The 22,805-nt window shown below is 40.3% G+C and overlaps 1 protein-coding gene across 18 annotated transcripts in view; it reads right to left on the minus strand.

The window, feature by feature from the left end:
* Positions 1–22,805, minus strand: part of Afdn (afadin, adherens junction formation factor) — a 118,588-nt gene that overhangs the window by 87,968 nt on the left and 7,815 nt on the right. For 11 of the 18 annotated variants that reach the window (XM_090337815.1, XM_090337812.1, XM_090337811.1 and 8 more), the window contains exons 2-3: positions 2,002–2,197; positions 1,659–1,774 (exon numbers count right to left, since the gene is read on the minus strand). In XM_090337815.1, the coding sequence (XP_090193941.1) occupies positions 1,659–1,774; positions 2,002–2,197 (312 nt within the window). The remainder of the gene's footprint in view (positions 1–1,658; positions 1,775–2,001; positions 2,198–22,805) is intronic. The other 7 variants (XM_090337825.1, XM_090337814.1, XM_090337821.1 and 4 more) reach the window with 1 other exon arrangement.

Here is a 22,805-nt window from a genome sequence, read left to right on the forward strand (position 1 = left end):
AACTCCTAAGACTTTTATCTCCAATTAACTACCGAAAAAGCTGGACGAAGTGGAGCTCTGGCTTCAGTAGAATAGCATTAGTCTTGAGCACAAGAAGACATTGGCAGCGGCCACACCCTGGAGTCAAGCACCAGGACTGGCCCCCACAAAAAAGAAAAAAAAATGCATAAACATTTGGGATTCAACATACAGCAATGACATCAGACAAAAAGAAAATTCCATGCTACTATTCGTGAGTAATAAGCCTTCAGGCAATCATGTGGGGGGAGATGAAACAATCTTTTCTCAAAACATACTCTCAACCTTTGCATTTTCTATCATTTGTTAATGCTGAGTTCTTATATAAAATGTCACTTTATTTGGCATAGAATTATAGTTATTTCCATATCCTATCTATAATTCCTGCTATTCAACATACACACACACAAAAAAAATCCAGTTATCTTACTACCTCAGAGAAAAAGTTTTAGAATCATACTATGGTCTTATCCAAAGAAATCCAAGAAAACTTTCTGATTATTTATGTTGGCATATGTAATGTAAAAAGTTTTTTTTTTTAATTTTTTAAATTTTATTTATTTATTTTTGCCAGTCATGGGGCTTGAACTCAGGGCCTGAACACTGTCCTTGGACTTTTCTCAAAGCTAGAGCTCTACCACTTGAGCCACAGCACCACTTACAGCTTTTTCCTATATATGTGATACCGAGGAATTGAACCCAGGCATTTGTGCATGCTAGAGAAGCACTCTACCACTAGGCCAAACTCTCAGCCTGTGAAAAGATTTTAAATGTGGCTTCTGCATTTGCTTCTCAAAGTTTACATATAAGCAGGCTAGTAGTTTCCATTTCACTTCATATTAGACCAATTTTGATTTTCAATTGGGGGAGTGGGAGTGAAAAGTGATGGTTTGACTTCTCAATGCCTCAGTCTCAAAATCTTAAAAACTCTTTCCATGAAATGCAGCAGCAGCAGTACTTATTATACACTATGTTGAAAATGAACTACACAGCTTCTGAGTGGAGAAAGAAGAAAAAACTGGCAGAAAGCAAAAGAAGGGGTAACACTGTCCAAAAAGAAATGTACTTTTTAGCTGACTTATATAACTCTAGTTCCTCTGTACATCACCTTTATAATAGCAAGAAAAGTAATGTTTTTAAATCAAATAACAGCTCCTTTGGCCAGGTGCAGATAGCTCACACCTTTATTCCAAGTGATTCAGGAGGCTGAGATCTGAGTACTGTGGTTCAAAGCTAACCCAGGTAGGAAAAAAATCCATGAGACTCTTATGTCCAATTAATCACTAAAAACTTCTAAGTGGAACTGTGGCTCAAGTGGCAGAGTGTAAGCCTTGAGCAAAAGAGCTCAGAGACAGTACTCGGGCCCTGAGGTCCAGTCCCAACACCAACACAAATACCAAAACAAAAAGGAAAACTTTATTGAAAAAGTGAGGAGCAACACTGACATTACCAGGTGAAATAAAAGACTAAAAGAAAAGCAAATCTTTTCTAAAAGGGGTAAAGGCATTGGGAAGGGAAGCAAAAAGGAGTCAGAGTAGCTATGACAAAACATCAGAACATGGATCCCTCCACAATCCCCCTCCCCATTCCACCAGTCACCAGACAGGGCTGGCCAGGGACTACCACTGTGTCAGACCCACCTTAGCAGGCACTGCATCGTTCTCGTTCTTAAGGACAAATCTGCCCTCCCGGTCATCTTTGTTCCAGTTCAACTGCACAACCAGAGGCTTCTCATCAATGTCCAATCTTCTTTCTTCTTTAAAACATGAAATGGCAAAACACACACACACACACACACACACACACACACGGCATGGTTATTTCATGGCATGTGCAAGAACTTTCCAGAATGCTTCCCAAACATGAAATTTTCCAGCCTGTCAACTACTCACCCTGGCAGTGGTTAGGACCCCCTGAGCCCTGATTAACCTGCGTGGAGGTTAACCAGCGCCAGCAGGTCCCACCAGGGCGGGACACACTAACCTCCACTGACATGGACTTCGTAGAGGGAGTACTTGGGGGAGGACAGCATGCGCATGTCAGGGCGAAACTTCTCCGCCAGGGTTTCAATCACATCTTGAGTGGTCGCAGTGCTGGAGACTCGAATACATTTCGTTGCAAAGTTTCCAGCAGCTTTATCTTGAAAATAAAATCTCATAACTCCATGGAACTCCAAATCCTAAAAGAAAACAAAATGCCACATTTTTAGAAAGACATGTTTTAAAAAGATTCACTTTTCATTATAAGTAAAGAAGGCAATAACGGGCCGGGAGTTTGGCCTACTGGTAGCGTGCTTGCCTAGCATGCACGAAGATCCGGGTTCGATTCCTCGGTACCACATACATAGAAAAAAGCCAGAAGTGGTGCTGAGGCTCAAGTGGTAGACTAGCCTTGAGAAAGTCCAAGGTCAGTGCTCAGGCCCTGAGCCCAATCCCCGCCCCCCCAAAAAAAAGACAATAACGTTTTTAGATGTTTCTTATCATAAACATCTGAGACAGAAATCAAGAGATCGGATTTTAGTCTCCAATTTTAACAGCATGATGGGGGGCAAGTTGGTTACATATTCTCTTGGCCTCACCTCTCACACTGTTTATAAACAAGGAGTACAGAGCAGTGAGGTCGGCAAGCCCAACAGCCAAGTATACCACAGCATGCACACATTCTTCCATCAGGTCTTTGTAACTATGGAGTTAAAACTCTATTTCCTAGGGTTGGCAATACCACGCAGGGGTAGTTTTACATGCCAATGTCCTACTTTCGACCCCCAGCACTAGAGGAGGAGATTCATTCCTACTTCAAGATCCAGTCAGGAATCATGAAATTGAGTACATCACAGTGGAGTAAACATACAGAAACCACAAGAAGCAAAAGCAGGCCAGTAAGGCACATCCATGCTTTGACGGGCAGGAGGACAGCTCCATGAGCTAGACCATACACTCTGGGAGCCACGGAGCCATCATTACAAGGTGGGAGCTCAATAGCAGGTCTAGCAGCTGCCTCTCTCTGGCTGGCCTAAGCAGCTCAACAAAGCTGGCAGTTCTTACAAACGGCCCCATGTTCCTCTGGTAACCCTGAGGCCTTTTTAACTGCGTAGATGAAAGAAACTTCTGAACTAGAACCTCAAAATGAGCACTATTTAACATTAACACTTCCTGCTTGCCAGGCATTGTGCTGAACACTCTCTCAGGTGGCATTTCCCAGCTCTCCTCCCCAGGTCCGAGTTTCTGCTTTCCAGAGTTCCTCTCCCCATGCCAGAATGGGAGGTATAGGCTCAAGGGGTATAGCTTGGGCCTTGAGCAGAACAAGCCCATTAAGAGTGCAAGGGCCTGAGTTCAAGTCCCAGTATTAGCACAAAATAAAAGTATTTTCCAGGGTCCCACTTCAAATTCTACTACCCTTCTGCACATGCTCCTTAGGAAGGACTTTGTATAGCAAAAATTAAATACAAAATGTTTTTAAAATTCAGGTTTTATAATTATAAGAAATTTAAGATGCATAAGCCATCCTATGTCACTGTCAACTCAACATTAATTAGAATGACCTGGATTCCACAAAGGTTCACTCAACCCAACACAAATTTTACAAAAGAATACATTAACCTCTGTGACAATCACTCAGTGGTTTGTCGTAAAAATAAAACAGGTTAGATATACCTAAAGACACCAGATATAGCAAAAGAAAAAAAAATAAAGAAGCTGTGAATATAAATTTCCCTTACTATATAATTCAGCTGCGAGCCTTACATAAAATGCTGAGGCGACAGAAAAAGGCAGCAAACCCACAAAGAGCTGGGTATCCAAGTATCTTCACTGCACCACAGCACTCCTATGCACAGGGATCCCTGGTGCTGTTTGTAATATAACAAAAAATCTTCAGGTCCTAAGAAGCCTAAAAAAACAACCTACAAAAACTACCTTTGGGGCTGGGAGTTTAGCCTAGTGGAAGATGGTTGCCTAATGTGCACGAAGACCCGGGTCCAATTCCTGAGTACCACATACACAGAAAAAGCTGGAAGTGGTGCTGAGGCTCAAGTGGTAGAGCTCTAGCCTTGAAAAAGCCCAAGGACAGTGCTCAGGCCCTGAGCTCAAGGCAAGGACTGGGAGGGGAAAAAAAAACTATCTTTGGTTTGATTTCAACTCACAGTACTTAAGTATACAACATTTGCCTTCATATCACATGAGAATAATAGTATACCTAAGACTATCCTCTTAATAACTGTCAATAATTCAGCCACTTAATGTAAGTCCACAGCCCTTATCAAACTTAAGACTGGAAAAAATTAAAAGTTCCAGATCCTGAAAACCAACAACACTTAACATACAAGAAAGGCTTGCTACATGTTAGGTACAAAGTATCCTGTATGTAATTCCCCAAACTGAGAAATGAGTACCAACCAGAGAAAAAAGAGGACCCAGGGGGCCAAGAAACATTGGCCACAGCCATACTTTTTTCCAAAGCAGAGCTGCAATCCAGCCAGCACAACCTGCCAGGTCTGAACTTGAGACGATGTGGTTCTGCTCCCTGGGTCATCTAAAGTGAGAGTGACAGCAATTGTATTTCTTTTAATGTAACTTTACAATAGGTACAGTAGCAGTTTGAGGAGAAATGAATGGATGAGACACAGCGAGAAGTCAGAGATTCAGAGAAGTCAGAGATCACTTCCCTAGAGAGAACTGGCACTCAAGTAATGGGATGAATGATAAACGAGACCAGAAACTAAGCCCACACTCCACCCTACCCACACACCTGTCCACTCGTGTGTGTTGGTTATACAACAGAAACACAAATGTCAACACAACAGTTGTTTTTATTTTTTTTCTTTGCTGCTGATCTGAGGCTTAAACTCAGGGCACTGTCCCTGAGCTTCTTTTGCTCAAGGCTAGTACCCTACCACTTGAGCCACAGCTCTACTTCTACTTCCAGCTTGTTCACTAGTTTTATTGGAGTCAAGAGTCTCACAGACTTTCCTGCCCTGACTTCAAACTGCAATCTCAGATCTCAGCTGGCTGAGTAGCTAGAATGATATGAATGAGCCACTAGTACCCAGTTCAACAGGTGCATTTCTGACTGAGTTACTTAACAGTCATATGAAATTAAATCTCCTGTATTAAAAAAATAAAAAACAGAACAAAACAGTGAGCTCTGAGTCAAACAGTGACACTCTCTCTGCCCACAAAATAAACAGAATTCCAGTAGACAAACAGCCTTGCCTAGTGTTTACCAGCTCCCTCCACAGGAAAAGGGAAAGGAACTGGGGCAAAGTTCTCCAATCATTCATGACTGACTCTACATACCTGATATCTTCCATGGAAATTTACTAATTAGACCACATCTGTAGACAAGGGGACATCTTTGTGCTCTTCATAATAACCAGCAGAGAGATTTATCTAAGAAGGAGCAAACACTACCAAAACTCACTTCCTACCACTCATTAATTCAAAAAGAGGAGATACTGCTCACTTGGTCTGAGCTGGCCCTACAAGATGAACAGGTTTTCCTTTAAAGCCTCCTGTGCCTGCCTCTTCACAATCAGACTGTGGACTCACTGGAAACAAGGACCTGTTAGCTCCACTTGTCCAGTAATGAGCGCTCAATAAATATTGGAGGAAATGAAATGACTTGGGGATTAAGGCATTGTCAGGCATGGTCCACATACTTGTAAACCCAACACTCAGAAGGCTGAGGCAGGAGGAGCAGAAAGCCAGCCTAGACTACAGACTGAGTTAAATAACTGTATCTTAGCTTGGGCATGGTGGCTCATGCCTGTAATCCTAGCTACTCTGGTGGCTAAGATCTGAGGATTGCAGTTCAAAGCCAGGCCAGACACTAAAGAACATGGGACTCTTATCTCCAATCACTTACTAGAAAATAGGAAATGGGGCTGTGGCTCAAGTGGTAGGGCAGTAGCCTTGAGCTGAATAGTTCAGGGACAGCGCCCAGGCCCTGAGTTCAAGCCCCATGACCCATCAAAAAAAATATATATATATATGTATATACATACATATATTGATATATTACATTATTTTTTAACTGTGCAATATTCAATATTTAGTATTCTTAGAAGATCATTTGGCTCACTTTAATAGTAGTTTGTGAAATTAACTTGATTATGATCTGGAGATTGAGATGAAAAACTGGTCCTATGATTATTCTCATGGCAGTATAAATAAACACATTTACGTCATTTCAAATGCTTAAGTAAACTAAGCTAACTGTCTTAAAAAACTGTGTTACCTAATTTAATATCAACATAAAATCAGACTTATCAATGACATAGAAATATACAGGAAGTCAAAGTACATCATATCACTGGAACAGGTCTTTTCAGAACAAAACGTTTAATACTTACAAAAGCTTTGTTTAGATTTAATACGTAAATTTAAGGAAATACCAAAATAAGAAACTGAACAGAACTGTTCTTATTGAGGAATTAAAAGGCATTTATTTATTTATTTATTTATTTATTTATTTATTTATTTATGTCCTTTGAGGAAAGAGACCAGGACAACCTAAGAGAAAAAAAAAAAAAATGGGAAAGTAAAACAATTTTTTAAATTGTGAAATTCTTATTTCACAAAACTCTTAGGTTTAAACCCAGGAAAAACAACAACAACAAACCTCCACAGACAGACCTTTAGGAAGTGCCTCAAAACCAGTGTCAAAAAGACATTTTTACTAGTGATACAGACACCTCTAGACACCGAAAAGACGAATTGAGGTCCTGAAACTATTTATTGTATATAACCATATAGAATATTTGGCCTAGTGGTAGACTTGTTTAGCATGCACGAAGACCCGGGTTCAATTCCTCAGTACCACATACATAGAGAAAAGCTGGAAGTGGTCCTGAGGCTCAAGGGGAAGAACTCTAGCCTTGAGAAAGCCCGAGCTCAAGCCCAGGACTGGCAAACAAATAAATAAATAAATAGTTCCTAAAATTTGAGGAAATGGGACAATAATCCAATAGAAAATGGACAAAAATCAAAAAACCTCTAGTAGTTCCCAAAGCAGTGAATGTACCCTTCAATACACAAGAAGAACTGTTTCATTTATGGCAAACCACCTCAAGGTAATTGGCTTTCCCTCAACAACTGGTGGCAGGAATCCAAAAGTCCGGCTGCATATTCCAGGTGGGGTTGGCAAGAAAGCTGCATAGCCAAGGAGAACTTTTGGCAAAATCACATCTACCTGAATATTTTGGCACAGCAACCCTATTTTGTGAAGCTATCCCAAAGCTGCACAAGGAACATGAGAATGACTGCTGAATGGCAAATGTTACTCTCTGTGTTATTTACAAAGAGTCCTAGCATGGTCCAGAAGGAGGGGAAGGTCAACAGATCTGGGCAGGCGTGCACCACGGGATGAGATGCTGTCACATCTCACGGCAATGGGAAGCTCAGTGGTACGCCCAAGACGCTCGAGCAGTCCGTGAGAAGAGACAGAGCACACAGCAAACACCAGGAACACAAGCAGAAACAAAAGCAAGGGACATTTCACTGTACCTCCAGGTATCCCCTTGGAGGATGAGTCACAACACTATCTACAGAGCAGAGCTCTTCTGCACACACTCTATCATAGGACTTCAGCTCTAGAACCAGGCAATAATGGTAAACACAAAATTTAAATGTCAACAAAACACAATCACTAAATATTAAACGAACTGGGGACAAAGGGTTAAAAAGTCCAACAGTGGACCTCACTGGACACTGATGAAAACGACATCCAACTCATGGGAGATGGGAGGGAGGGACTAGGAGAGAAGGAGGGAACAGAAGACTATACGAAAGGAAATGTACTCACTATCTGACTCATGCAAACCTAACCCCTCTGTACCTCACCTTTAAAGCAATAATAATAATCTAATAATAAATAAAATAATATATAACAAACTGAAATAAATCTATATTATTAAATTGGAAGCATTGCTACAAAGGAAATAATTTTTTCCAAATGATTTTTTTTTAATTTAAAAAATTTTTTACGTTCTCAGTTGATTTATTTAAAGATAAAAATGTGGCTGGGTACAGTGGCTCATGCCTATAATCCTAGCTACTCAGGAGGCTGAGATCTGAGGATCACGGTTCAAAGCCAGCCTGGGCACTAAAGTCTGTGAGACTCTAATCTCTAATTAACCACCAGAAAGCAGGAAGTGGTGCTTCAGTTCAAAGGGTAGGATGGTAGCCTTGAGCTGTAGAGCTCAGAGACAACACCCAGGCCAATGGGTAGAGCAGTAGCCTTGAGCAGAAGAGCTCAGGTACAGTGTCCAGGCTCAGAGTTCAAGCCCCACCACTGACGGGGAAAAAAAAAAAAAGAAAACCCTGTAAACAAGTCAGGTACTAGTGACTCATGTCTATGACCCTAGCAACTCAGGATGCTGAGATTTGCAGGCTGTGGTTCAAAGCCAGCCAAAGTAGGAAAGTTCGTGGCACTCTTATCTCTAATTTACCACCATAAAGCCAAAACCAGAGCTTTGGTCCAAATGGTAGTGTGCTAGCCTCCAGTACAAAAGCTCAGGAACAGTATCAGGCCCTAAAGTCAAGCCCTAGGATTGGCACAAAAAATTTAAAAATCTAGCCCAGCATAGTGGTTCACCCCTGTAATCCTAGCTATGCAGGAGGCTGCAATCTGGGGATCAAGGTTCAAAGCCAGCCCAGGCACAAAAGGACTTGAGATGCTTGTCTCCAATTAACCCAGAAAAAATGGGAAGTGGGTCTTAGGTAAAGGGTAGGGCAGTAACTTTGAGCTGAAGAGCTCAGGGACAACACCCATGACCCACAAAAAATATTAATTTAAAAAAATTTTTAAATAAAAAAATTCAAAAGAAGTATTAATCCTCACTCTGAAATCCTATTTGTAGTAATAATATGGGTATTATTTTATGTAATAATACAATAAAAACTAATTCGTTGTGTTAATAGTAACAATATTTTAATGTAAAAAATAATACAGGGGCCGGGAGTTTGGCCTAGTGTTAGAGTGCTTGCTAACATGCACGAAGACCGGGGTTCGATTCCTCGGTACCACATACATAGAAAAAAGCCGAAAATGGTGCTGAGGCTCAAGTGGTAGAGCTCTAGCCTTGAAAAAGTCCAAGGACAGTGCTCAGGCCCTGAGCTCAAGTCCAGGACTGGAAAAAATAATAATAATAACAGAAATTAAGTAAAATCTCTGAATTAGAAACGTTAGCCTAAATATATTGTAATTAGAAATATCAGCACAAATACATGCATTCTTAAATATGCACATAATTTCCTAGTTTCTTCCCTAAAAGGCTTTGACACAAAGAAAGGAATCTGCCAGGGTAGTGGCACATATGGAGGGACGAGGATCTAGAGTTCAAGGTCATCTTCAGCTACATAGCAAATTTAAAGCCAAGCTCAACTACACAATGAGATACATATTAAAAAAAAAAAAAGGCAACCTGTAGAGATAAACATCTCTACTCTTAGATCCTGGTCCTCCCATACTATTTTCCACTAAAGAAACCAGGAATCTGGGAAAGAAAAAACACTTTTATCTAGGTCTAGGTCAGAAAAAAATACAAGATGAAGCCAGGTACAGTGGCTCACCCCTATAATCCTAGCTACTCAGGAGGCTGAGATCTGAGAATCAAGGTTCAAAGCCAGCCTAGGCACAAAAGGACCTGAGCCTCTTATCTCCAATTAATCTCTAGAAAATGGGAAGTGGGGCTTGGCTCCAGGGGTAGGGCAGAATCCTTGAGCTGAAGAGCTCAGGGACAACGCCCAGGCCAGAGTTCAAAACTACAAGATGAGTTTGGCATCACATTATGCTACAAAACAATCTGACAAAGACTAACTTGTCTGTGTCAAAAGAGCCCTCCAGCCATGCAAAAGGTGCAGCTGGCCAATTCTGGAACCACCATTTTGTAAGGCTGATAAGGAACCTCACACTAGAGGGGATACAGCAACCGGACCTGAAGTGTTATGACATGAATGTACAGCATGTCAAGTAGCTGGTCCTGAATTCTTCAAGCCTTTAAGCCAGACTCTCCTCTCAAACTATCACCACTCTGAAAAAGTCAAAGGAGATCAAGAATAGGAATGTTCTACCCCAAATAATCAAGTGTTCTCAAAAAGTCTACAGCATGAAACAAATGCTCTAAGATGAAAAGAAAAGTAAAATAATTATAGCATGTGTAATTTGTTTGGATGCAATTCAAATTTAAGAAACAAGGGGTAATCTGAGTTAGAATCTAGTATTTGATAATAACCAAGAATTGTGGCTAATTCTGATGGGATTCTGAATTATAGTAAATTTCTTGAAATGCATACTGAGGGAAAAATAATATTGTTTTAGGATTCATAATCAGCTAGAAACAATGAAATAATGAATTGTAAAGATATAATTTTGAAAATTCTTAAGTCTGAAGGATAAATTACATGTATATAGGGATATTCATATCAAAATACCTGATATATGACAATAATTCAAGTATAGTCACAAATTAAATATCATTAAAACCTACAAGATGCTCTAGGGAAAAATCCAAAGAATCTGATTCCATAAATAAGCAATGAACTGAAGTTCTAAACCAAAACTATCTAGCTTACAATGAAAAAAGAACAAATGCTGGTGCAAAACATGAGAAAATGAGAGAGAGCTAGAGTCATCAAATGGACAGCTGAAGTCCCAGAACATACAAATTCCAGCAAGACAACAGAGTTCCATCAAGGCTCCCGATCTATACAGCAGGGAGGTATTATATTGCTGTAGTTTTATAGCTTAAGTTTTATAGTTGAAGGTAGTTGATGCAAATAAGTGCTCAAATTTATAAACCAGAACTTTTCCCAAGCTGGGCTCAAAAAAAAAAAAGTATAACATGTCTTCATGTTAAAAGATAATAACTGGCTGGACACAGAGGCTCACACCTGTAATTCTAGCTACTCATGAGGCTGAGATCTGAGGATCAAGGTTCAAAGCCATCTCCGGCACAGCAAAGCCCATAAGACTCTTATCTCCAGTTAATTACCAGAAAACCAGAACTAATGCTGTGGCTCAAGGGGTAGGGTAGCTGAAGAGTTCAGGGACAGTGCCTAGGCCCAGAGTTGAAGTCCCAAAACCAACCAAAAAAAAGATAAAAACTGTGTTTCTGAACTCTACCTCAGTATCATAATGTCCAAATTCAGGAAGAAAAACAAAAGTAAACATGATTTGTAAGATGTAGATGTTCTCTCTCTCCCTCTCCCTCCCCCCTCGTTTTATTTTTGATTGTTTTGTTTTGTTTTTTGGTGTGGCTAGTACTGAAACTTGGCCTGGGAGTTGTCCCTGAGCTTTTACACTCAAGGTTAGTGCTCAACCACTTGAGCCATAGCTCCAGTTCTGGCTCTTTGATGGTTAACTGGAGTTAAGAGTCTCATAGATTTTCCTGGCTGGCTTCAAACCTGGATCTTCAGATCTCAGCCTTCTGAGTAGCTAGCATTACAGGCATGAGCCACTGCTGCCTGGCTAAAATTATTGTTTTTAATGCACATAAAATATTAGTGAGAAGGTTCTAGGTTTGAACAAGAGTAATACATACTAATTATATACTCAAAAATTGGTAGGCTATCATTCACTCATATTTACAGTAACTTTGATATGAAAAAAACTTCACCAAGCTGTAACAACTTAAAGCTTTCTATAATCTCCCATTTCTACCTTTTAGTATACTCAAAACTGAATTAATAGCACTCAACACATTTTGACTAAGAAAAAAAAAAATCAAGACATTTACCTACATTAAAAAATCTCTCCAGGGCCAGGAGTTTGGCCTAGTGGTGGAGTGCTTGCCTAGCATGTAGGAGACCCAGGTTTGATTCCTTAGCACCACATACATAGAAAAAAGCCGGAAGTGATGAGAGTTCTAGGCTCGAGAAAGTCCAAGGACAGTGTCAGGCCCTGAGCTCAAGCCCAGGACTGGCAAAAAAAAAAAAAAAAAAAAAAAAACCCTCCAAATCTCTACTGAAGTACTTTAAAATAGATTCCTAAGAGAATGGTGATAAAATTGCAAAACTGCATTACCAAAAAGGACATTCTAAAATTTAAGCCAGTTCAAGTACTCTGTTAAGGCATTTCAGATCTGACATAAGACAGTAAGACAGACATGTTGGGGGGAGAGGGAGTGTTAGGAAAGAAGTGAAAAGAGCAATGAAAAGCAAAAAAAAATATAATATATATATATATATATATTTTTTTTGCTTTTTTGTTTTTGGTGGGTTATAGGACTTGAACTATGAGCCTGGGCGCTGGTTGAGCTCTTCAGCTCAAGGCTACTGCCTTACCCCACAGCCACAGCCCCACTTCCCGGTTTTCTAGTGATTAATTGGAGATAAGAGTCTCACAGTCTTTAGTGCCTAAGCTAGCTCTGAATAGACTTCTTAGTGCCGGGGCTGGCTTTGAACCTCAATCCTCAGATCTCAGCCTCCTGAGTAGCTAGGGTTACAGGCCTGAGCCACCATGCCCGGCTAAGCAATAAGTTTTGACCTACTTTTTTAAAAAAATTCTTGCATGAAACAGGACTATTACTACTTTCTAGTTGCAATTTTACAAGCAAGGAACAAAAATAAATAAATAAATGAAAGAAAGAAAGAAAGAAAGAAAGAAAGAAAGAAAGAAAGAAAGAAAGAAACAAACTTAGTTGCTTTTGCTTCAAGTATTCAACATCCTGCCCCTGGTATCAAGAGACAATCTATACCACCTCTTGGCATTTAGTGCCACCCAGTACCTACTGTCGACCTTCCGGTTTCACTGTGTGCCAAATGATTTCAACAGACTGGAATGCCGGCTGGTACCAGGCAAAATGAAAACAAAGAGGTAAGCTGCTCCATTCAGCAGAGCAATTCTGAAAAGGTCAAGTGGTTAAGGAAGATTTTTAACAACTAATATTTACAAAGGGGATACAGAAATTACCTATGGGTAAAACGTTTTGAAACCAATGAAAATAGCTGACAGTTCAAATGACATAATTTGAGAAAAGAGCAAACTGTTGGGAAAGGAGCCAGTCACTAGAGCGGTCTCCCTCCTGTTGGGAAACTCTTTTACTAGAACTGTCTCAGCTCCTGCTCTTCAAACTCTCGCAGCTCAGGCTAACACATATAGACATGCCAAGAAGAGAAGGTCTGGAACAAGATCTTGGATATAACAGTATACAAAAAAGACAGGAATACAGAAAGCTGTCGTGTTAAATTCCATGACTGATTCTGTTTTTATATAGTTAAATATGAAATCTCACTTCTTAAGGACGCCTTTCAAGAAAGTACTACCATTTTGAGATATAACCTAGTATATATAAAAGCAGAACAAGAAAATTATAACTTTAAGATATAAAATACAGCAGGGCACGGTGGCCCACACCTGTAATCCTAGCTACTCAGGAGGCTGAGATCTGAAAATCACAGTTCAAAGCCAGCCTGTGCACTTAAGGCCACTAAAGTCCAATTAACCACTAGAAAACCGAAAGTGGCACTGTGGCTCAAGTGGCACTGTGGCTCAAGGGGTAGGGTGTTAGCCTTGAGCTGAAGAGCTCAGGGAAAGAGCCCAGGCCCAATGTTCAAGCCCCACAACTGACAAAAAAAAAAAAAAAAAAAAAAAAGGAAATATAAAAATACAGATTCAACCTGAAACATACAAAAGTAAATCTAACATATTGCTGGAAACTGCCCCTCCTTCACAAATATCATCAAATAACACAGTTAGGCATACAAATCTGAATTTCCATCCAGAATAAGAAAAATGTTCTGCTGAAATTAAGAATAAATGTCCATCTGGGTGGCACTGGCTCACACTAGTAATACTAGCTACTCTGGAAGCTGCTATCTAAGGATTATCATGGTTTGAAGCCAGCATGGGAAGAAAAATCACAAGGACTTATTTCAAACTAACAGAGCCAGAAGTGGAATTGTGGCTTAAGTGACAGAGTACCTGGCTTGAGCAAAAAGCTAAGCAAGAGTACAAGGCTGAGTTCAAGCCGCACTAACAATTAATTAATTAATTAATTAATTAATTTTGAAAATCCATCAGTCTCTTACTGTTACCTATGGCATGTATTACGTTGTTCTCTGAAGCCTCAGAAAGATACAATCGAAACTGGCACAGTGGCTCACGCCTGTAATCCTAACTACTCTAGAGGCTGAGATCTGAGGATCAAGGTTCAAAGCCAGCGTGGGCACAAAAGGACCTGAGATTCTTATCACTAATTAACCTCTAGAAAAAGGGCAGTGGGGCTTAGCACAAGGACAGCACCCAGGCCCAGAGTTCAAGTCCCACTACCCCTCCCCCCGCCACACACAAAAGGTACAATGGAGCAGGTGTTGGTGGCTCTTACTTCTAACCTACTTACTCAAGAGGCTAAGATCTGAGACTCTTATCTTCAATTACTCATAACAAAACAAAACAAAACAAAAACACCACTGAAAGTAGAGCTATGACAAAGTGGTAGAGCACTATACCCTTAAAGGAAAAAAAAAAGAAGGCTCGGGGATAGAACCTAGATCCTAAGTTCAAGCCCCAAGACCAGCTTTAAAAAAAAAAAAAAAAGTAAAGAAAAGAAAAAAAAGTAAAGAAAAGAAAGGTACAATGGAATGGAAGAAATACACCACTTATTCTATCCCTAAACAGTTTATTCAACCCTTCAGTTTACTTCAGCCAAAGAACTTACTTTAATCCCAACTGCCCACTTCAATCCTTCTCTGGTGGATGACAAGATGGTCAAGTACTAACGCCAATTCTTTCATTCCTGAGAAAGAATAGCTCTCTTATACTTTGTCTGTGCTAAACATGATCCTGCCTTTGTGTTGATTTCCAGTATTGCATCCCTGCCTTGCCAAATGGTAGAGAGAAGTCAAGATGAAAGGACGCATCCTGGACTCCTGAGATAAACTGGAAAAGTGCAAGAAAAATACAGTGACATATAGAAGGGGCTGGAAGCAAAAAGACCAGCCAAGTTTAAGACGATGTACTTCCACATGAGCTGAGGAACAGGGCTGGAGCTCTAGCACAAATTTCAACTCGGAGAAGGACAGCCACAGGCACTTGATGCCTAACTAGATCCCAGGATTTAGCTTCACTTTGTTTCTGATTATATCCTGAAATCTTTCCCAAGAATGATCACCAAAAATCAAACATGATCTGAATTTGGTTTTGTTTTCCTGACAATTATTTGTGGATATTGGCAGAAGACAAAAGCTCAGCCCCCTATCTGCTCAGCAGGCTGAGATCTGAGGATAGAGGTTCAAAGCCAGCCTAGGCACAAAAGTCCTTGAGATTCTTGGGAGGGGGGGTAGGGGAGGGGGTCATGGAGCCTGAACTAGGCCTGGGCACTGCCCCTGAGCTCTAGAGCTTAAGGCTAATGCCTTACCCCTGGTCCTGGGCGTTGTCCCTAAGCTGTTCGGCACAAGGCTACCCTACCCTTGAGCCAAGCCCCACTTCCCTGTTTCCTAGAGGTTCACTGGAGATAAGAGTCTCGGGTCCTTTTGTGCCCTGGCTGGCTTTGAACCTTGATCCTCAGATCTCAGCCTCCTAAGTAAGTTCTTGAGATTCTTATCTCCAGATTCTTTCTCAGAAAACCGGATGTGGTGCTGTGGCTCAAAGTGGTAGAGCCTGGAGCAGAAGAGCTTAAGGACAATGCCCAGGCCTTGAGTTCACATCTAAAAGCTTGTGTTTGGGAATTGAGAATATTTTCCAACACAGCCTAAAATCAAATATCAAAATATTGAATCTTGGCATAGGCAAGATATCACCTGAATTATTTGACCTAGAAAACATTTCCTCCAGATTCTGTGATGACAGCAGTAAAGTAAGAACACAGTAAAATAAACCCAGGTATCAGCAATCTAAAGAGAAGGGGTGGGGGTGGGGTGAAGGAGGCACAGCAGAAAACAGCCATCCGGAGTCAGGCCCTCTCTCTACCAGCTCCCTCTTGCAAACCCAAAATGTCAGCAAAATTTACCTAAGTAAACCAGCAGTATGAAGTCTATAGATGTTAAAGAAAGTATGTCAGCTCTGATTAATAACATCACGTTGTGTGCTCAATCTAATGATAAAGGCTCCACTGTTAACACAGGCTCTTCACCCAAAACAAGAGCACAACACAAAAATCCAAGATTATAACACACTACCAGGAGAATGGAGTTCACTAGAGAGCTAGCAAAGACTCTTTAGAAAGAAAGAGGGTAGGAATAAAGCTTTCTATGTGCCCACACTGGACAGTTAGGAAGTTGAGGCTCTCAAGAAAAGCAATGTTAGTAATGAGTCAGGCTAAGTACAAAAGACAGGTCAAATGAGCTGGCATCAGATGGAAAAGGAGTATTTATTTTAAGAGGTTAGAGGAGAATACTCATTGGATAAGAGATAAAATATTATGGTAGGAAACCTGATTCTCTTAGATTATTTTTCTTTCTCTCAGTCCCAAGTCAGTTGGTGAGCCTTCATTCCACCTTCACACTTGCCTACATGCAGGTCTGCACCTCACAGAGACAGCTGCACACAGTCCACATCTGCAGTCTCCCCTCTGCAAACTATGGCCAGGAAGTTTCACTAAGCTGCCACTCTCTTCATTTTCTTTCATCTGGAAGGTTCTTAGCTTATGTAGGCCATACGAACTGGTCCCAGCTTACATTGCAGGAGCATAATTAGTGCCTGGTTCTTCAGCTGGTCAGTCACATAAACATAACCACACACTATTTCCAGTCACCATGTTTTACTATGAAAGCATATTGTGATAATATGATTGTATTTCTTTGCTCTGTAAGCAGCTGAGACTAAGGCTAAGAAAATGAGCCCAAAGACAAAGAGCAATGGGATCTGGCACAGGACCCAAAGTTTCTGCTCACCAGCAGCATCTGTCACAGGCAAGCAATAAATAAATAAATAAATAAATAAAGTTACAGTCAAACCTATAGGCAAGACAAGTCCTGTCTTGAGAAGTCATGTGTGCCCCACCAGGTCTCCCCCAGGTCTCCCCAGCACTGACACTGTCCCTCGCTGGTTGCACCTGTCTCTACCTGACAGGAATCTGTCACAGAGCTCACGTCTGCACCTAACAGATACAGAATGAACCCACTCCAAGCAGGCCTGTCTTCTACCTAATCCACATGGGTGACTCCTATTTAAAGATTCCAGTCCGTAGACATCTCCACCCAACAAGGCACTTCTCCTATTTTTACCAATTTTATTCCAATTTATCTTCCATGTTAAATTCAAGCCCTTTAAGAAAAAAGCCATGTGTCAATTACCATATGCTCCACAGTACAGTGACCTCCACACAACGGGAAGGCACCTAAATGAGTGACCACAGAACTAGAGTGAGAGAAGGAAGTGTCCAAGTGGGGACAGGAGACCCACAGTCCTGTCAGGTGCACTCTTAGGAGACAGCGAGACTGCTTCTCACTTCATTCTTTCAATTGACAGGCTATTTCATTCCTTCATCTAATGAGAAAAATAACAGGGTCTTGCTAAGGCCTGGTCTGAATAAGTAAGTAAAACACTGCCCTGACCTAAGATAAATCCCCACAATCAAAGAAAATATTTTAACAAGGATGAGCCTCTCTCTACAAAATAAACTCCAAAAAAGGAACAGAAACAACATATACTATTCTGACTACGATGCAGGCACATAAATACTCTAGAATTTCCCTGATCATGGACAGCACCTGATGAGGTCAACACACATTGTATTTAATGGACAATCTCCAATGCTTCTCAAGAATCAACTGGTGATACCGATCCCACGCATTCAGTCTTCACTTACTAACCCTGCCAGCTGGGCGTGGTGGCTCACACCTGTCATCCTAGCTACTCAGGAGACTTGAGATCTGAGGATCAAGGTTCAAAGCCAGCCTGGGCACAAAAGACCATAAGACTCTTATCTCCAATTAATCTCTAGAAAAAGGGAAGTAGGGCTTGGCTCAAGGGTAGAAGAGCTTAGGGACAGTGCCCAGGCCCAGTTCAAGCTCCATGACCCCCCAAACCCCCCCCCCCGCCAAAAAAATAGCCTGTGACAGCATTCTAGCAATACAATGCAAACATTTCTGAAAAAGTAGTTAACTTTTTAAAGTTAAAATATACTTTATGTAAGAATTATGGACAGGACATAAGACTCTAGAACTAAATGCCACATTAAACAGAAAATGCTAAGGATTCTACTTTAACACCACACAATTAGGTAGGCTACCATATGATTCAGAAAATCAAATACTGAGTCCTCAATTCATAGTAGAAAAACATAAAAGTCCCCTTTAACTATGGTTTCAACTGCCACTGTTTTCTTCTTTTTCCTTATGGGGCCTCATACTTTCTAGGCAGGGGCTTTACCACCTTCTAAGGCATGCTTCTAACCATTCTGCTTTAGTTATTTTTCAGCTAAGATCTTGTACTTTCTGCCCAGGTCTAGGTAGATCCCCCCAGCGCACCTCCTACATTACGTAGTTTACAAATAGGGACCATCATACCTGTCTTGTTTATCTAGTGGTGCTAACTTTTTATCTGGATGGCCTTGAACTATTATCTTCCCAATGTATGTCTCGTAAGTAGCTAGGAAAATTCTACCACTTCAGTAACCGCAGTCCAAAAGTATAAGATGCGCAGTGCAGAAGTAATGGACTCCTCGGTCTCAAGCACTCTCCTGTCCTGTCCAGGTGGAGAAGCACCCCTCCTGTTAGGGGTAGCCACAGTGGAGGCTCCCTAACAATCAGCTCACTTAACCTCAAGTGGACAACTGTAGTACTGCCCAGCTTAGGGTCCTCAATCCTACAGCTTCAGACAAGCCCTGTGGGTCTTGAAATGGATCCCTGCAGGCAATAAGTACAGATAACTGTACTCCACCTTCCAGACAGAAGTTCCCTCCAGAATACTCACTTCACTCTACTATTTCTGGAATGAAGAACAAACAATGGCTCACTGCCACAGAAGAAATCCACAGGATTTAAGAAGGTTCAATGGTCCACCGTACACCTGCCCAGTGTCTAAAATTCCCTTCTCTTTCTGGGAGTAGCAATACACGCTGAATACATCTGAAGGATCCATTAGCCAGGATCAAGGAATTACCTATAAGCGATTCTACTAAAATTCAAATGTTACCTAGGAAAAAGCTGCTACTTAATATGTAAAGAAAACTATGTGATTATATTAACTGAGATCTAGTAGAGAGGAGAATCACTAGCTGCAAGAGTCATGAAACAAACTAACTTTGTTTGTTGCCTAAAGCTTAGACCAGGCAAGGCTTGGGTCCTCAAGCATAGTAAGAGGAAAGAGAAGAGGACTAATGAGATACTTAGGCAGACACTGAAACTCACAACATTCAAAATCACAGTCAGTATGTTATCAAATGGTCTGACTTTCTTTCTTAGCAGAATAGGAAACCTTTCCATAAAGCCACTAAGGCTCCCTCAGATATCTCCCTCACATTCAAACTTCAGATTGCTGTGAAAAATATCAGGTGCCAATCAGTCTGCTGTAGCTAGAAAAAAAAAAATGGCATGTACTACCAGTAAAACAGTCTAATCTATCTCAAAAATAGATTATTAAAGGGCGCTAGGAATCAAAACCAAAACCAAAACATTCATGTACAAAATGCATACATGTGCATGAGCTATGAGCTAATAAGAGATGTCTCACTGTTCTGTGCTTGTAGTTCTTTCTGAAAATTAAATTCTAAAATATTTTGTTTAAAAATTATCTTCCCAGGGCCGGAAGTTTAGCCTAGTGGTAGAGTGCTTGCCTAGCATGCATGAAAACCTGGGTTCAATTCCTCAGTACCACATACATAGAAAAAAAGCCAGAAATGGTGCTGTGGCTCAAGTGGTAGAGCTCTAGCCTTGAGAAAGTCCAAGGACAGTGCTCAGGCCTTGAGCTCAAGCCCAGGACTGGCAAAAATAAAAATAAAAATAAAAATAAATTATCTTCGCATTAAAGTTTTACACACTGCTTTCAACACAGTGACCTTAACTTTAGTGATTTTGCAGATACATTGGTTAGCAGAAGATTCTAGAGTCAGACCACCTAGGTTCAATCACGGCGTATGTGTGGCTGATTAGCTGCAGACTGTCATGCAAATGATTTAATCTCTGTGCCACCAACTCTTTATCCAAAACTGGCAATGGCATAAGTACCCACTCCACAAAGCTGCTGTGAAAACTGAAAGGTAGGACATGCAAAGCACTTACAAAACATCAGATATATAGTAGGCACTCAGCAAATGTGAATTATTGTAATTGTTACTGAAATAACTTATGTAGGTTTTAATAAGTGGATTCCTGACAGAGATGTCAGTGACTAGAAACATGATTCAAGAGGGGTGAATATGATCAAAGCATAATGCATGCCTGTACAAAAATAACCAGTCAAACCACTTTGTACAATTAATATATACCAATAATTCTGTTAAAAACCAGCCAACATGCATCTTGGTTTGCACACTAGGATAACCTTAAAATAATAGTAAGAGTAATCTGGTACTGCCTAAAACACAAACAATAATCCAGACATAACATAGATATACCTGGTTTTCCCCAAAAGCATAAAATGAACTCATAGAAGAGCCTCGAAGCAATGAAGACTTTCTTCAAATGGAAAAACTAAGCAATGGGTAATCTGCTACCTTTGTTTCTATTTGTATTTTCCAAATAATCTAAAAGTAAAGTCTTTATATTACGGAAAAAAAATGTGCTAACTCCTTCATGCCCAAGCACATTTTCAAGAAGACACTTTCACAACAAAATGACAATTATTTTTATGTCCTTCCTATTTCACTACTCTTAATTTTCATTATCTTTGACAGCAATTTCACAAAGGTACTAAAAAATATTTTAAAACTAAAATTGGTACATTTGGCATAAAGATCACCATTAACCGTACCATCAATTCAACAAGGTCACCTCTGTCAAGCTTGAATTAAAGCCATATGTTTAAACACTCAGAACACTAAACGTTGAATGCGATGCAAGCACTGTCCATGGTACTCCTGGCATCTTCTCCTCTTCTGGACTGGCGAGAGCTCAGCTGTCCTAGAGGACTCATTACAAACTCACATACTCAGCAACTGAGATCCCTGCCTGCATTCTTATTTGCCTTCATAAATTCATGTGCTTACTAGTAAAACAATTCATAATAATAAAGAGATCATCCAAATAGTGAAACTAAATCCACCGTCATTAATTTAGAACACAATGTATTAGTGACCAAGCAAGTTGATACTAAATAGTAATATGTTCATCTCAAATGCTGCTAATCTGAAATATAAACTCGCAAGCTATTTTCAAGTATTAAAATTCCAGATGAAGAATATAAATACTGTCTTGTATGTCTGCCTTCCAAGACAGCTAAGAAAAAAAATAATAAAACTAAACCCAATCTGTAAGTTCAAACTAGAAATTACCAATGACTTAAAAATAGTAACTCTTTTAAGTTTTTGCTAACAATATAATTGATGTGATAATATAATAGAATTTAACTCGAAAACTTGTTTTAAAATCTCATATAATATTATAGTCTACTATAAAAGAACAAATGCTCTTTACAACCTATGGACAACTGTTATATATACACACTGTTCTAGGGTTCTAGAGCACCCAAAATTTATTAAGGTGATAGATATCTACCTAAAAATGACATATTTGAAAGATGGCCTCCCATCTATGGATTCTAAACTGAGCATGTTTGCAGTAAGTTAGGAAATCTCAAAATATAATGAGAATTTCAGTGATCATATTTTTCTTCTTTTATTTTTCTCTACCAAACATTCAAAGTCAGAAGGCAAAAACCCAGCAATCTCAAGTCTCAACACAAAACTGGTAATAGTAGCACAAAATGAGCCACAAGACAAAATGCTTTGGGTTCTTGAAAAAAAAAAATCACTAAATAGTGATAGGTCCCCAAGGAAGTATGAATAATAATAGGTCCCCAAGGAAAGCAGCACTGTGAAGAGACAGGGTAAGGGCCCATTCCCTAAGGATTGATATATTCATACAGAACAGCATTTGCCCAGTTTTCTTTCACAGAACACATATGAAACCAAGCATCAGAGATCCATGAGCTAGATTTTAGTCAAACAACTTGGGCCACTTAACCAATAAAATATCTCAAACAAGAATAACAGATGAATATTGAATTTATTTGTATTTGGTTATTTGAAATTTGATAGGGAAGGGGGGAAAACCAAGACGAGTGGGGAGGAGTGGGGGGGAGGGTAATGGGTACCAAGACATGTGAAAGGGTATCAATGTATGTGAATCAATGCACCTTCTATCTGGCAAATATCATGTAACCCTTTTATTAATTACAATAAAAAATTAAAAAAAAAAAGAATAACAGATGAAAGCCAAGTGCTGGGATCTGAGGATCAAGGTTCAAAGCCACCCAGGGCACAAAAGGACCTGAGACTCTTATCTCCAATTAACCTCCAGAAAATGGAAGTGGGGCATGGCTCAAGGGTAGGATGGTAGCCGTGAGCTGAAGAGCTCAGGGACAATGCCCAGGCCCCGGGGGTAGGGCGGTAGCCTTGAGCTAAAGAGCTCAGAGACAGTGCCCAGGCGGAGTTCAAGGCCCATGAGCCACCCCCCCCCCAAAAAAAAAAGAAGAGTAACAGTTGAGTATTTTCTCATGGGTCTTGAAAATCAGAGATACTCTGAGTGTGAGTTCTAAGAGGCAAGGCACATCTTCCTAACATGGAGACAACTCACTGACATCTTGACCTCAGAGCCAGGCTCAACTGGAACGTGTTCTTAACCTCAGATGTCATTCTATCAAAAAGGAACTACACTTAAAACACAACGGAAATGTCTGAGTATTTTGTG

Source organism: Megascapheus bottae, chromosome 8, assembly GCF_031878675.1.
Source record: "Megascapheus bottae isolate mThoBot1 chromosome 8, mThoBot2.hap1, whole genome shotgun sequence".
Classification (NCBI taxonomy): domain Eukaryota; kingdom Metazoa; phylum Chordata; class Mammalia; order Rodentia; family Geomyidae; genus Megascapheus; species Megascapheus bottae.